The sequence below is a fragment of the Hypanus sabinus genome, chromosome 9, assembly GCF_030144855.1.
Source record: "Hypanus sabinus isolate sHypSab1 chromosome 9, sHypSab1.hap1, whole genome shotgun sequence".
Lineage (NCBI taxonomy): Eukaryota > Metazoa > Chordata > Chondrichthyes > Myliobatiformes > Dasyatidae > Hypanus > Hypanus sabinus.
This window is the reverse complement of record NC_082714.1, coordinates 42806125-42823684: the sequence shown is the minus strand read 5'-3', so window position 1 is coordinate 42823684 and position 17560 is coordinate 42806125. Positions and strand designations below refer to the sequence as shown.

The following is a 17560-nucleotide window of genomic DNA, read 5'->3' as shown; positions in this document are numbered from 1 at the left end:
GAATTGTAAGTACAGGGTATTATCAAAATATCATACAGTGGCATTGAACAGCAGGAAGTAGATCTTCTCTGTTGCAGGACTGAAGAGAATGCAGATATGTTCTCTGAAGTAATAGGGACATTTAATCGAGTGGATCCAATCTCTCTGGCATCTAAATTACTGCAGCTGATTTGAGTGGCTTGATTGCAAACACAAACTGGAGTATGCACAGAATAATGAGCATCCAGGAATGATTACAGGTCATCTGTTTGATTTAAGGATTCAGACAAAGCAATAACCTGTGGAATGAGAGTTTGACTGTTTTATAGTACATTCTGAATCTCCAATAGGGTCAAATCACTCATCTCCTACTGTTTTTTCTGACAGCAACATATTGTATGTCATGACAGCTAGAATACATTGCACTTAATGTAGATGAAGTGGACAGTACCTTCTGATGGTGAAATACGGACTGGGGCAAAAAAAAAGAACATTTACAGACCATCTCTGGAAAATAAATTTTAAAAACATAACTTTGGTCTGATCCCATCATGGACATTCCCTCTGCTTGCTTCATCTTCTCCTCTCTGCAAGTTAAATCATACTTATTTCTTACTTGTTTGGTTCTGATAAAAGGTCCTTGACTCTTTTTCTCTCTGTTTTGATGCCCTGACCTGTAGTGTGGTCCCAACAGAGTGTTATATATTTAAATAGTGTCTTGCACAACCACAGGATAGGAGAGTCTAGTGCTCTTTTTGGAGTTGGTTTCAAAATTGAGCAGGAAGCTTCCTGTGTTAGATCTCTCTCTCTCTCTCTCCCTCCCTCCCTCCCTCCCTCTCCCCCCCTCTCCCCCCCTCTCCCCCTCTCTCCCCCCCCCTCTCTCTCTCTCCCTCCCTCCCTCCCTCCCTCTCCCCCCCTCTCCCCCCCTCTCCCCCTCTCTCCCCCCCCCCTCTCTCTCTCTCTCTCTCTCGCTCCCCCCCCCCCCCCAAGATTTGTGGATTGTGGAGTCTAATTTCTGGTCTTGGTGCCTTATTTTTTTGCCAGCCACTGTTTCACCATGGATCTACAAGGTTGTCTTTGATGCAATCTAGCTCATTTCCTTACAAGAGAAAACGCATTTCTTGTGGTACACACTAATGAACTGTTGGATCTTTCCTGTCCATAACCGCAGTCAATTTTTCTCTCCATTAGGGATAGGCACTTAGTGTTTGCATATGGAATCTTCCTGGATTGAGCTGAAAATCCTGAAATATTCACTATTTGTTCAGGTATAAAAGGTGAACTTATTTTAATCTGCTGCAAAACTTGAGAATCAAATGCAGGAATGGGCTTTCACTCCATTTATGCCCTTCATGATTTTAAACACTTCTATAAGGTCACCCCCCAGTCTCCTACACTCCAAGGAATAAGATCCTAGACTGCCCAGACTCTGGCCCTCGAGTCTTTGTAACATTCTCCTAAATCTTCATTGCACTCTTTTTAGCTCAATAGTGTCAAACCTAGAAGAGAGTAACCAAAATTGTACACAATACATGCTGTACATAGTGCCACTTCAGTGAAGGACCTCACTGACCATCAAATACTTTATTACATCCTGACATCTTAAAACAGAGACAAGTGAAAATCTGCAGATGCTGGAAGTCCAAAGCAACACATAAAGTCAAAAAAGAATAGCATTTTTCCCTCTGGCTGCACATTTAGATGAGGGAGCTCATTTGCCTAGTGACCAAACTTGGGGTTATGACTGATAGTCTTAACACCTTTCCAGTGTGACAGTACTACAGCTCTAGAAGTGGGTTCCATGTCACTATTCGAAATGGAACAACACTCAAAGAGAAAGAAAACTCCTGCTGAGTTCCTCCAGCATTTTGTGTGTGTTGCTTTGGACTTCCAGCACCTGCAGAGGGCATAGACTTAATACGAAGGATGAAAGATTCATAAGGGACTTGAGGGACAACTGCTTCATGCAGAGGGTGATGTATGTAAGGACCAAGCGGCAGGAGAAAGGCCAGATGAAGGGTCTACAACCCAAAATGTTTACTATCTGGCCATAGATGTTACTTGACCTACTGAGTTTCTCCAGTGTGTTATGGTTGTGCTGGAGGAAGTGGTTGAGATGGGGTAATAACACCATTTAAAAAACACTAGGACATACAAGGATAAAAGGAAATGGGGCAACGCAAGCAAATGGGACTAGCTTAGATATACATTTTGGTCAGCATGGATGGGTTGGGCCAAAGGGCCTTCTTCTGTGCTGGTCCTCAACTCATTATTTATGATGCTGGTTGTTGCTGCATTTAGAGTCACCCAATAACTCCAAATACAGCAGCACACTTATAAGTAATGAGCTGAGGGGCAGATATTCAGTCTTGGATATTGGTTGCAGGATAAATGATGGTGAGTAGCCTCGGGAAGGCTCTCCTGCCCCTTTTTAAAGTAACACAATAAGAAAATTTTAACTGCATCTAACAGAGAAATCATGGGTTTACCATCTAGTCCGAATGGCTTTTCCAACAAAACGGCACTGGTTAATACTGGAACTGAAATGTCAAGTCAAATTTGAAACCCTATAAATTAACAAAAAGTGTTGTTTCTAGGCTATGTCTCACCTTAGGTAGAATGAATGAAACATTTATTCTGAAAACATTTGTTTTTAATAAAATTATGTTTTTGTTACACAGAAATATTAATTGTAATGTACAAAAGCATGCAGTGCCAATGCCAAAGGTGATAATTTTTTTCATGACTGCATAAAACAGGAATTATTTCTGCATCCAGCATAGGATCATGCATTATGTTGATGTGAGCACCCTTCATACTGACAGTCTTACTGAGCTTTACAGTTACTTCTGATCTACAGGGCAATCATTCTGAAAATTCAGTCAGCTCACCCTAATTTTACTCAACTTCTTCTGAATTTTGTAAGCAACTAGATCCGCCCAGTACTTCTCCCGTAAAAAATCCCAGAAGATCCGTCCAATCAAAGCATTTATCCAGGATACTTGGGATTCCCCACAAACTGGCATCTGAGGAGAAAAAGTCACACAGGAGCTAACAGATGGTCATCAGTACGGAAATAAGTTCACGAAGGACAGTGCAATTATTTAGGTACAGCATATAATTGAGAAAACGAGAGGTATGTTGGAATATATTGCAAGTAATGGAGTAGAAAGTCTTGCTACAACAGTGGAGGAGCTGAACAAACTCACACACGAAATATTACATGTAGTTTTAGTTTTCTTAATTATCAATGAATCAACCTGATTTCAAAGAGGCACTGTGAAGATTTTTTATGTTAACTACTGGATAAGGTGGTTCTCTAGTAAGGAAAGATTGAGTCGAATAGTCCTGATTTCTCAGGAGTTCAGAAAAATGGGAGGTGATCTGTTGAAAAATATGAGACTTTGGGAACCACAAACAGGGTAAAGTATCTTTCCTCTCGTGGGAAGAGTCAAAAATTAAGCAACTTATTCTTATGATAAGGGATCACCCACTCTTATCTCTATTTTTTTTTAATTTTGACATTCAAATATTTAACCTGGGCAGGGAGATAGAGTGCAGAGTCTTTGACTGGTCATAAATGCTTGCCAATGAAGCAAAAAGAAAATGGACACATCCTACAGTATCTCCCCAGATCGTCTCATTCGTCTTCCTGTTCAGGTGCAGAAGAATAACAGGATCAATGATGACATTTATGCAAAGTAAAAGGGCATTGAGCAGCCCGTCTTTACTACCTGTTACTGGTTTTTGATCTACACACTTGTAGATTAAAACTTTTCTAGCACTCACCAATACACCTTTTAAATACAAAGGGGGCTTCTGCTCACTACAGTTTCAATTGACCGCTAAATGATTTCTTAATTAAATTTGTCAATTATCTTTGGATCCTGTGGATTTTAATTTTACTGATTATTTGGCAAGGAAACACCTTCTCAAACACTTTGCTAACATCGATGTTGACTATATCAAATGCCCTTCTGTCATTAACCCTCTTTGTTATCTGCTCTAAAATGTAATAAAATCATTTAGTTTCAACCTTCCCAAAGAAATCCATGTTGATTATTCTTGCTTAATATGGTGCTTCCCCAAATGCTGATTTGGGCTTCTTCAATGTTAGGTTAACTGGCCTGTATTACATGGTCTGCCTCTTTCTCCTTCCTTTAAACATTATTATCACATTAACCAGATACCTGTCCCCTGACCAAAGGATGTGACGATCAATCCTCAAAGGTGCAAGAGTGTTGCATTGCTCCATTCTTAGAGATGGTCAATGTAGCTCAAAGAATCTGGGAAAATATGTGCAGGACTACCAAAAGGCAAATTATATCAAGGGCGCTCAATGATATGAGCTCATTTCAGGTTCTGAGAACACCTAAGTGGGCCAAGGTCTCATTCACATTTCAGCATGACTTTGAAGAGGCTGTGTAATCTGCTGTACAACTGGCTGACAGAACAAGTGCCTTCCAATCACATTATTATGGGCTGAGCACAAAGGATGTGCAACAGGCCAGGCATCTGGTTGCACAGCCACAAGCACCAAGCAACACATTATCTCTCCCAAAGGAAATTAAGCTTCAAGTTCAGCAGGTCAGCTAATACTTAATTTAATACATGGCTTCTAACACCATCAGGTGATTCATATCCATTTATTTTTATCTTGTAAGGCAAACATGGGAGCAAATATTTCAATTATTTATGATTTAAAAACATACAGGCAAAAATGTTTTCATTGATCTCTGAACACTTACTACAACGTTTTTGTTAAATTTTACTTGGATCAATATTGTATATTTTTACATAATTTTGCTATCTATGATAAAATCAAAGCTTTCTACTTAAAGCTGTAAACAGCAGTGTCTCTCCTCCCGTATTTCTCTAGTTGTGGGTTGTCCTATCTTTGCTTGGCTCTTATTCTTTGCCTTGCACCTATACAAATTTTGCTCCTGTACTATTTCAGAAATAGCACCTTTCCCAATGGAGAAATATATGGAAAAACTGAAGTGAAAACTGTACCTTACCATAAACACAAGAAATTCTTCAGCATGAACTGTTGACCATTTGTTCACCTCCACGATGCTGCCTGACCTGCTGAGTTCCTCCAGCATTTTGTGGGCAGTACTTTACTACGGCTGAGATGAAGGTTTTAATCTTCACCTGTTGAAACTGGATAATTGTAGTTCCTGTACCAGTATCTCCTCAATCATTCATTTTGGTGTTGCAACATTAATTGGGAAATGTGTCAGTTAAACTGGATTTAATACAAAATTAAATGTACTCCTAAAATTTGTTAATGCTCTTAGGTAGAATTTGGCAACGTTGACTAAATCTGCTCCACTGAGTTTTCCAATGTTAATAATTTAATTTATAAATATTATCAGAAATTCAGTAGAGTTGGAGAAAAAAATTACGTTGTCCAGCATAATGGAAATGCACTTTCAACTCTATTATGCCAAACAAACCTACCTAACAACTGAAATTATTCTTTATTTTCAGACAATGGCACTGCTGTGCTGGCAGGAAATTGGACAGCAACTCCTGACTCCTGATGAAAATGGTGACAATGCAAGACTGTGTGAAGCCTTCAGCACCCGTGCAGGTGAAACAGAGGCACAACCCACTTGTACCAGAATGGGAAGCTCTTTATGAACCCTGACAGGCTTCCTCTTCATATCAACAGCAACGTGTTCTTCTCTGACCACCGCCTCCTTTCTTCCAGTCACCTACAGGAGGACTAGTCAGCAAGTAGGGGGATATGGAAGTTGAATGTCAAGGTGCTGACCCCAGAGAACACTGAAGAATTAAAGAGGGATTGGAAACCGCGAAGCCTCTCTTTGACTCTTCAATGAGTGGGAAGCAACCAAGGAGAAATCAAGAGGTTCTTCATCCTCAGAGGTGTTCAAAAAGCAAGATAAATTCAGATGGAACTATGCCAACTCCAGATAAACTTGAGCAACTTCACCCCCTGGAGTTAATGAGAGTGGATGTGAGAGCGAAACCCAGGAATGAAGAGCCTGCAAGCCATGCTCTGTCCTCTAACATCATCATCAGATCTCATGTCTGCATTGTGGAGCAGAATGGGACGTGCCAAAAGGTTCACAGTGGAGCTCATGATCCACAACCTTAAGTCAGTAAGATCCTCACATTGAGGACCTGAAGACCTTTTTATGCTGGTCTGTATGACAGAAAGGCTACAAACAACACAGCCTCCTGGAACCTCCTGTCCTCTATCTCCGATGTACGTGTTACACAATAACAAGTGGGAGAATCTGGACCTGTCACTGATCCTGGAGGACCTGATTGGCACAAATAAGACCCCTGGAGCAATGGCTTACCAGCAGAGTTATTACTGGCTCTATGGAACTGCACTGGCCTGGACTTCCTTGAAGTGTACAACACTATGCTTCTGGGCTGGCAGTACGTCAGACTCATTACCCTTCATTACCCTTCTCAACATGAAGAAGGAGGCAAGGGAGGACATCAGGAGTTGGAGACAAATTTTACTGTTGAATATGGACTATAAGATCTTGTCAAGACAATTGCCAATGGGGTCGTCTGCTCTGGGACAGATGACCGACCCAGACTAAATCTCTGATACCCTTGTACTGTTAAGGGATACCATTACCTACAGGGCAGAGGGGTGGATGTCTACCTGGACAGGTTGGACCAGGAGAGGGCTTTTGATAGGATATCACACACATACATGATGAATGCGCTCTTCAAAATGGGTACTGGGGAGGCAGTCAGAATCCAACTGTTCTACACAGATGTCTGTAGTGCAATCCAAATTAATGGGTAGGAGACAAGTACTTTCCCCAACAAGTCTAGACTCAGGCAGGGTTGTCCACTTCCCCTGATCTTGTTTGTGTATGGCATAGAACCCTTGTTGAATCCATCAGGAGGGAGGACAGCATATGAGGGGGTGACGTTGTTAGGCTGTGAAGGCACCCAAGTCAAAACCTTCCTGCACATGGATGATGTTGCAAGATACACAGCCAGTTCACAGATTTATCAGTAGCTGCAACCAGGTTGATTTGGCATTGGCGCCAGAGTCAATGGCATGAAAGCAATGCTCTTTGGTAGCTGGTCTGACTGATCCAACATCCTCTTCATCATCAGGCCTGACTACTTGAGGGTGTTGGGGATATGACTTGGAGGGGGTGAAGTGCATAACGAGAATTGGCTGGAGTGGATTGGGAAGGTCAAACACAAACTAGGTCTGTGGAATTGGCATTCTCTGTGAATAACTGTGAACAATTTGGTTATCAGGCATGATAAGCTCTTCGGTCTGCTGTACTAGGTACAGGTGAGGCCTGTTCCTCTGTTCTCTGCCTCAGTAATCACCTGGGTCGTTTTTCAGTAAAAGGGTACTTGACATTGCCCTCAACCTGATGACTGCCTTTGAGTGTGGCTGTATCAGGTGGTGTTTGGAACCAAGGTATGTGGGAACTAAGTATCATGACATGCTAATGTTCTGCTTGTCCCTGGTGTTGTGACAGACAGGCCTGGCCCTGGTACTGTGCAGCATGCCTGTCAGCTGGATGTTGTTGCACTGCTTGTCCTTTGTGGAAGAGTACTTCCAACTAAACACCTTTGACCACAGGCCCATCAGGCAGTGGTCAATGTGGACCCTGCAGACGCTGTGGGACAAGGACACTATGGATACAGTAGGTGGCTCCCTGAGCAAATGGTACAAACCTCTGGCAGAATGCCTCATCGCCAAATCTGCCCAACAAGCACCAATACCTTGCTAGGCTGGTGGTAAAAGGGACCCTCACAGTCCGATCTTACCTATGCAGACAAGGAGTCTGGGCGAGTGAGGAAGATTTGGTCACCCACCCCTTTGCATAGTGTGAATTTGCAAATAAGGTGTGGAGAGATATGCAACGGTCCATGTCCTGGGTCATCCAGCAATTGCTTTACAAGGGAATCTCCAAATTTGTGCTGTTCCAAGGGACACACACTGAGACAGATATCAATTGTTGATGAAGGGCCATTAACTCATTGACAGACACCCACTGGTCTGCCAGAAACTTGTTGGCCTTCCAGCACAGTGAGATGTCTGTAAGGAAATGCTGAAGATTGGCAGCTGCAGGTGTACATGCCTTGGCATGCTTTGAAAGTCAATGGTAAGTCTGTGCCAGAAAGAACCAGAATCTAGGCTCCTTCTGTTCCCTCACATGGAGGGATGATGCCGGGCAGGGAAGGCTATCACCTCACGACTAAGTGTAATGACCATGAATGTAAAAGTTCTTTGCACTGTTTCATTCCTTTCTAAATATTTTTTATTATGAATAAAGTCTATTTTTGAAATAAAAGAATATAGTCTTTCAGATTTGCTTACTCTCAGAACTATTAAGGGTGTTGTAAGTCAGACTATAACTTACACAGGATTTTAAAATTGAAGTGAAGCTGAGTCAAAATAATAGGTGTAAACTATTTCACTGGAGGTGTTTTTAAGTGCCAAAATTCTGTAAATGCAAATTAGTGAAACAGCAAGCTGCTTCATATTATTGTTTCCTAAATAAGGTAAAACCTTATCATAACTTGAAAAAGGGCAAGCAATAGTTGCTGATAATAACACAATCCTTTAAAGAATTTACACGACAAGTATTACAAAATACGATGCACTGGCAATTATTTTCTATGGAGATAAATTCCAGAGGTGAGACGTGGCTGCCCTTGTCATCAGGGTAGCATATTGTGTATCAAGAAATTTCAGGAATCATACCGGACACAGAAAGGGCTTGTCTTTGTTAAAGGCTATTCATCTCTGCCACAGGATTTTCTTTGGACAATGCCTGAGGATTAACTGTTTTAGCTGTGTCCATCATAAGAGATGAAATGGGATTATTTGCTGATGATTGCACAGTATTTGTTTCCATATGTAGTTCATTAGATGAAGCAGTCCGTAACTGAATATTAGAAGACCCGGTCATCATTCAGCCATGGCTGAAGAGAGGAAAGGAATATTTATACCAAGTACCAGGAAATTAACATTTTCAACAAGAGGAAGTGTATAGATCTACCTTGGCATTCAGTGGCAGTATTGTTGCCGAGTCTACACAGTCAATATCCTGAAAGTAAATATTAACCAGACCCACCTGCATAAATACTGTGGTTATGAGAGAAGGTCAGCCACTGGCTATTCTGAGATGAATAGACTATTTTCTGGCAATTGATTTCCACTTTCACTTACAAAACGAAAATCAAAAATGTGATTGAATATTCTCCACATCCCCCTATTCCATGCCTGTTCATGTGTCTAAATGCCTCTTAAATATCACTATCATATGCTCTTCAACCACCTCCATTGGCGATGTATTACAGACACCTATCACCCACTGATGAGAAGTGTGCTTTCCCCCATTAACATTAAATTTATCCATTCTAGTTTTTCCCATTTCTACCCTTGTCTATGCCTCTCGTTATTTTATAAAGACTTACCAGATCTTCCCTCAACCTCTGACACTCCAGAGAAAACAACCTAAGTTTGTCCAACCTCTCTTTATGTCTAATTCATTCTGGTCTTTGTAACAACCCGGAGAAACTTCCCTGCACTCTCTCCAAAGCTTCCAGATCCTTCCAATCAACTTTGGAATACTGCAGTCAATAAACCAAGTTCAAGTTCAAGTTTAATTGTCAATCAACCCTACCCAGGAAGACAGCCCAATGAAACAGGGTTCCTCTGGGGCCTAGGCGCAAAACACAACACCAAAAATCACACGCAGCACGTAGCACATATGTTGCTGCTGTTGTTCAGTTGTTAAGTCAAGTCCAGCTCTTCGTGACCTCATGGACTCCTCAACACCAAGCCTTTTTGTGGGAAACTGCCTCTCTAAGATCCCCAAGGTCATACACATTGTCTGAGAGATATTATCTATCCAATGTAGCCCCTGTTGGCCTTCTGTTTTACCTAATATGAGAATCTTATCCAAGGAATCCTGTCTTCTCATGATGTGGCCAAAATAACTGAGCCTTTGTCTCATAATCAAGCCTCTTAGTCTGGCTGTATGTCTTCAAGTATTGACTTGTTGGGTCTTCTTGCTGTCTAACGAACTCTTAACATGTGTAATTTTGATACCAAATCAAAGTTTCATACAGTATTAACATGACTCTATACTCAATACTAACACAGATGAAGGCATACATGCAGAATACCTTCCGTACCTTCCTTTCCAAGTATAGACTTGGATGCCAAGATTCTTCTGTATATAACTGCTACTGAATACTTTCTTTTTGCATTTGATCTCACAAAACATCCTCTATGATCAAGCCAGTTATGAATCTGATTTGCCAACACAATGCAGATTCTATGTGACTTAATCTTGTCGATGATGTTTTTCCAAATGTTTTACTGAAGCCCATGTAGACACCATTGAAAGCCCGACTCTCATCAATTATCTTTGTCGCGTCCTCAAAAATTGGAATCAAATTTGTGAGACAGTAGCCACACTGACTACCCACACTTTGTCCATGATTTTTCAAATGCAAATAAATCCTGTAATAATCTTCTCCAATAATTTCCTGTCACTGATGTGAGGCATTTATGCTTTGAATGTAACTTGAACTTCCTTAAAAAAAAGGAACAATATTTCCCATTCTCCTGTCTTTCGGCATCTCACATGTAGCTAAAGAGGATACAAAGTTCTCTGTCAAGGCCCCAGCAATCTCCTCCCTTGTTTATGTCAGCTTTATCAAATCAAGCACTGGGGCCTTATCCACATTAATGTTTTTCAAAACACACAATACACCCTCCTTCTTAATATTGATGTGCCCTAGAATATCCACATATCCTGCAATTTAACTATCCACCTCACTTTTTTTGCTTGTGAATACCAATGCAAAATATCTCTAATGACTTCACCTGTTTCCTCTAGCTGTATGCATATATTCCCTCCTTGACCTTTTACATCTACGCACTAATATATGTATAAAATGCCTTGGGAGTCTTCTTAATCCTACTTGCCAAGGGCATTACATGGTGCCTCTTAGCCCTCCAAATTAATTATGGCCTTGTTTGATTTAATGGAAGAATTTCTAGGCCATTATTTCAGATATTGTTACTGTCACTAAAAAAAAAGTTTATAACTTTAGTGCAGGTTATGCAGTTGATCCTTTTCCAGTCACTGCTTTGGAGGCGGCTAGCAACAGGCTCGCCGATTTTAAAGTCGTAACATTTCACCTTGCCTTAACTCATCCTTCTTTGGAGCTGAAGTTCTGCCATTGTTTTGGTTGGGCCTGCACAGGAACCGGATTTTTTCCAGCAGGGGAATAGAAGGACCACAGGGTACTCCTGTACAATTTATAACAACTGGCTGAAGAGAAGAGTAAATTGGTTTCTCTTTCATAGCTTTCACAGCTACAGATGACCTGGGAGACCTGACTAAGGGTTTGCTTTAAGTAGGGTGAATGATGAACAAGTACAGCCTCTCAAAAGAGAGCAGTGATTGAATATTTATATCTTACATATTACAAGCAATTGACTCCAGTTATTTTCAAGTAAATAATTCATTACAATAAATGTTTAATGCTCAGCCATTAAGTCGGTTCCTCCAGCTGTTTTCAACAGGAAAACTAAATGGATAGGAACAGAATGGAGCAGGAAATTATGTAGGTCAGATGGATAAAATAGTTTGTGAGGAAGCTCATACAGAGCAAAAAATAAAGGCAATGACATGCTTGGCCATATGGCCACTAGTCCTGTAAGTTCAGCCTAAATACTGCTTGGACATTTTAGCATTTACCCACATAAAATTACAGCATTTCCAAGTGTTCTAGGGTTATTTCCAAGTGTTATTCACAAGGGTGAATATAATTCGTCAAAAATTTCCAGTCCAGCAATACAACAGAGTCACAGACTCATAGAGCAAAACAACACAGATACAGACCCTTCGGCCCAATGAATGCATGCTGGCCACGGTGCCCACCCGTCAAGTCCCAACTTCCTGCATTTGACCCATATCCCTCTAAGCCCTGTTCCTATATGTACATATCCAAATGTTTCTTAAATGATACCATTGTACCTGCCTCAACCACTTGTTCTGGCAGTTTGGTCTATACCCTCTGCATCACCCTCTGCTTAAAGAAGTTCCCATCTCATTCTAAACATATAATCTCTAGTTTTGCATCTCCTACCCTGGAGAAAAAGCAGTTACCATCCCTTATAAGACCATAAGATATGGGAACAGAATTAGGCCATTTAGCCCATCGAGTCTGCTCCACTATTTCATCAAGGCTGACAATTTCTATAGCCAGAGAGTGGTGAAACTGTGGAAATTTCCCCTCATCTCTGTTCTAACAGGGTCCCCCTCTACTCTAAAGCTGTGTCCTCTGGTCTTAGACTGTCCCACCACAGGAAGCACCCTCTCTGCATCCTATGTATAAAGTCCTTTCACAATTCAATAGGTTTCAATGAGGTCACCCCTCATTCTTCTGAATTCTAGTGATACAGGCCCAGAGCCATCAAATGCTTTTCATATGACAAGTCATTCAATCTTGGAATCATTTTTGTGAACCTCCTTTGAACCCTCTCCAGTTTCAATATATCCTTTCTAAGATAAGGAGCCCAAAACTGCTCACAATACTCCAAGTGAGGCCTCAGCTGTGCTTTATAAAGTCTCAACATTACATTTTTGCCTTTATATTCTAGTCCTCTTGAAATGAATGCTAACATTGTATTTGCCTTCCTTACCACAGACTCAACCTGCAAATTAATCTTCAGGGAATCCTGCGCAAGTCCCTTTGCAGCTCAGTTTGTTTGATCTTTCTCTCCATTTAGAAAATAGTCAATCCTTTCATTTCTTCTACCAAAGTGCATGACCATTCACTTCCCCACACTGTATTCCATCTGCCATTTCTTTGCCCATACTCCTTCTTGTAGCCTCCCTACTTCTCAAAAATACCTACCCTTCCACCAATCTTCATATCATCTGCAAAAATTGCAAAAAAGCCATCAATTCCATCATCCAAATTATTGACATATAAATTGGTCTGAACACAGATCCTTGTGGAACACCACAATCACTGGCAGCCAACCAGAAAAGGCTCCCTTTATTCCCACACTTTGCCTCCTGCCAATTGACCACTGCTTCATCCATGCTAGATAAAGCATGTGCCTCCATTTATCGTGAGACCCTATCCTTAATAATCGACTCCAACATCTTCCCTACCACTGATGTCAGACTAACTGGCCTATAGCTTTCTTTCTTCTGCCTCTCTCCCTTCTTGAAGAGAGGAGTGGCATTTGCAATTTAAAATCAAATCAAATCAAGTTTAATTACCATTCAGACCATACATGGATGCTATCAAATGAGACAGAGCTCCTCTGGAGCCCAGGTACATAACGTTCAAAATAGCAAGAGAGAGAAGAAACACGTACATTGATACATAAGGAAGTACGTGCACGGTCCAAGTCCCTGAACGACATGCAAATTGGTGGTACAGCTCCTGACAATCCATCTTGTCCTCCCGTGAGTTGAGCACTGGAGGGCAGAACTGGTGGGAGAAGCCAGCTCCCAACCGAGCACCGACTCCACACTGCACCATCTCCAGCATCCTCTCATCTGGACTGCAGCATCAGGCAAGCCCACCTGACGCCTTGCCCTCACTACAACTGAGGCCACGGCACAGCCTCGTCACCTGTCTTTCCAGCAGACGAGGGAGACAAGCCTGCGGCATCTCACGTTATCAATTTCCAACAGGACCTTGCCATCACAAGAGAAACATCCAAGGCGGTCACTCATGATTACACTGCACGCCGCTTTCTCGCACCAACTCTGATGTCTTTGAGTAGCGGACAGCAGCACAGTCTGCACCCAGGAGAACTTCTCTTGACCAAGCACCAGTTTCCCCTTCTCCGGACCATCCACCCGCTTCTCCTTTTCCCAGCCAAGAGCTGGCTTCACCTTCTCCCACTGTAACTTGTAGACCACATCCTTACTACTGTTTGGGGGTCTGAATACAACTCCCATGATGCAAAATACCTATTCACCTCATCTGCCCTTTTCCTTGTCCCTTATTACTACCTCTGCAGCCTCATTTTCCAGCAGTCTGATATCCATTCTCACCTCTCTTATATACTTCATGTCTCTGAACAAACTTTTGGTATCCTCTTTAATATTATTGGATAGCTTACCTTCCTATTCCATCTTTATATTCTTAATGACCTTTTTAGTTGCCTTCTGTTGGTTTTTAAAAAGCTTTTTGCTCTATTAAATGCCCTCTCTTTGGCTTTTATGTTAGCTTTGACAATTCTTGTTAGCCATGGTTGTGTCGTTTTTCTTTAGAATACTTCTTCCTCTTTGGGACATATATATATATATATACTGTGCCTTTGGAATTGCCTCCAGAAATTCCAGCCTTTGCTGCCCTACCATCATCCCTGCCGGTGTTCTTTTCCAATCAATTCTGGCCAACTCCTCTCTCATGCTTCTGTAATTCCCTTTACTCCACTGTAATACTGATACATCTGAATTTAGCTTGTCCTTTTCAAAATTCAGGGTGAATTCGATCATACAATGACCACTTCTCCTAAGGGTTCTTTTACCTTAAGCTCTTTAATCAATTCTGGTTCATTGCATAACACCTAATCCAGAATAATTGATCCCCTAGTGGGCTCAGCCATGAGCTGCTTGTGACAACATCTGCCATGTTGCAGGCACCCTATAAATTCCTCCTCTTGGAATCCAGCACCAACCCAATTTTCCCGATCTACCTGCATATTGAAATCCCCCATGACCATTATAAAATTGCCCTTTTGACATGCATTTTCTTTCTCCCATTGTAATTTGTAGACCACATCCTTTCTACTGTTTGGAGGTCTGTATACAACTTCCGTCAGGGTCCTTTTACCCTTGCAGTTCCTTAGCTCTATCAAAAATGTTTCAACACCTTCTGACCCTATGTTACTTCTGTCTAATGATTTAATTTCATTTTTTACCAACAGAGCATCACCACTCCCTTTGCTTTCCTGCCTGTCCTTTTGATACAATGTGTATTCTTGATCGTTAAGCTCCTAGATGTAATCTTCTTTCAGCCTTGATTCAGTGATGCCTCCAACATCATACCTGCCAATCTACAATTGTGCTACAAGTTCATCTACATTATTCCATATACTCAGTACTTACTTAACCGCTCAACAGATGATGCCGTTGCCATCACCCTCCACCTGGCCCTAACCCACCTGGACAAAAAAGACACATACGTTCAGATGCTGTTCATAGACTTCAGTTCAGCATTCAACACAATCATCCCTCAGCCTACTGGGCCTGAACACCTCCCTCTGCAACTGGATCCTAGACTTCCTGACTGGGAGACCTCAGTCAGTCTGGATCGGGAGCAGCATCTCCAACACCATCACTTTGAGCACCAGGGTTGCGTGCTCAGTCCACTGCTGTTCACTCTGCTGACCCACGACTGCTGCAACACACAGCTTGAACCACATCATCAAGTTTGCCAATGACAAGGCCGTGGTGGGTCTCATCAGCAAGAACGACGAGTCAGCTTACAGAGAGGAGGTGAAGCGGCTAATGGACTGGTGCAGAGCCAACAACTTGTCTCTGAATGTGAACAAAACAAAAGAGATGGTTGTTGACTTCAGGAGGGCACAGAGTGACCACTCTCCACTGAACATCGACAGCTCCTCGGTAGAGATCGTTAAGAGCACGAAATTTCTTGGTGTTCACCTGGTGGAGAACCTCACCTGGTCCCTCAACACCAGCTCCATTGCAAAGAAACCCCAGCAGCATCTCCACTTTCTGCGAAGGCTGAGGAAAGTCCATCTCCCACCCCCCATCCTCATCACATTCTACAGGGGTTGTATTGAGAGCATCCTGAGCAGCTGCATCACTGTTGGCTTCGGAAATTGCACCATTTCGGATCGCAAGACCCTGCAGTGGATAGTGAGGTCAGCTGAGAAGATCATTGGGGTCTCTCTTCCCGCCATCACAGACATTTACACTACACGCTGGATCCACAAAGGAAACAGCATTATGAAGGACCCCATGCACCCCTCAAACAATCTCTTCTCCCTCCTGCCGTCTGGGAAAAGGCACCGAAGCATTCGGGCTCTCACAACCAGACTATGTAACAGTTTCCTCCCCCAAGCTATCAGACTCCTCAATACCCAACGCCTGGTCTGACACCTTGCCCTACTGTCCTGCTTATTATTTATTGTAATGCCTGCACTGTTTTGTGCACTTTACGCAGTCCTTAGTAGGTCTGTAGTCTGGTGTAGTTGTTGTGTGCTTTTTTTACTCTGTGTTGTTTCTTACGTAGTTCAGTCTAGTTTTTGTACTGTGTCATGTAACACCATGGTCCTGAAAAACATTGTCTCATATTTACTATGCACTGTACCAGAAGTTATGGTTGAAATGACAATAAAAAAGTGAATTGACTTGACTTGATGTGCACTTAAATATACCACCTACTGTCCTGTATTCACTCTTAGCAATTTTGTCCACGTTTTACATTGCAACTCATCCTGTTAACTGCAATTTTGCCCTATCAATAGCCTCACCTCACTACACATTGCCTCTGTTTGTAAACCAGCTACCTCATCTTCAGCACTATTACCCGCCTTTCCTACGATACTTCTTGCATTGAAATATACACAGTTCAGGACACCATGCTCAACTTTTTGATTCTTCACTTTGTCTGAAGTCTTGCCAACATCTGCCTCCACAACCTCTCCACTAACTGTTCTGGCATTCTGGTTCCCATCCCCCTGCAACTCTAGTTTAAAACCCATCGTGCAGCATTAACAAACCTTCCTGCTAGGATATTAGTCCCCTTTCAGCTCAGGTGCAAACTGTCCCTTCTGTACAGGTCCCACCTTACCTGGAAGAGAGCCCAATGATCCAAAAATCTTATGCCCCCCCCCTCTTATACTAACTTCTTAGCCACGTATTAAACTGTATAACTTTCCTAGTTCTGGTCTCACTAGCACATGGCATGCGTAGAAATCCTGAGACCACAACCCTGGAGACCCTGCCCTTTAACTTAGTACCCAACTCCCTGATCTCCCTATGCAGAACCTCATCACTCGTCCTACCCATGTTATTGGAACCTACATGGACCATGACCTCTGGCTGTTCACCATTCCACTTAAGAATGCTGAGGACTTGATCTGAGATATCCCAGATGTTGGCACCCGGGAGGTAACATACCATCTGGGAATCTCACCCATAGAGCATCCTGTCCACTCCCCTAAACAATGAATTCCCTATAACCACAGTGTGCTCTTCTCCACCCTTCCCTTGTGAGTTACAGAGGCAGACCCAGTGCCAGAGATCCAACCATGATGACCTTTAACTGTTAGGTCAACTCCCCACCACAGTATCCAAACCTGTCATTGAGGGGGTTGGCCACAGGGGTACTCTGCCTCCTGAATGATCTGGAGATCATCCAGTTCCAGCTCCAATTCCTTAACACGATTTGTTAGAAACTGCAGTTGGCTGCACTTCTTGCAGTTGTTGTCATCAGGGACTGTGGAGGTCTTCCTGCCTTCCCACATCCTGCAAGAGGAGCATTCAACTACCCGGCCTAGCATGCCTATTGTCCTAGCTGAGCCGATGTAAAGAAG

At 42.4% G+C, this 17560-nt stretch overlaps 1 protein-coding gene across 1 annotated transcript in view; it reads right to left on the bottom strand.

Annotated features, from left to right (window-relative positions):
* The window catches only part of tex2l (testis expressed 2, like), a 69318-nt gene that overhangs the window by 30968 nt on the left and 20790 nt on the right, over positions 1-17560 (bottom strand). Inside the window, exon 5 of the mRNA XM_059978824.1 lies at positions 2871-3005. Coding sequence (XP_059834807.1) covers positions 2871-3005 — 135 coding nt within the window. The remainder of the gene's footprint in view (positions 1-2870; positions 3006-17560) is intronic.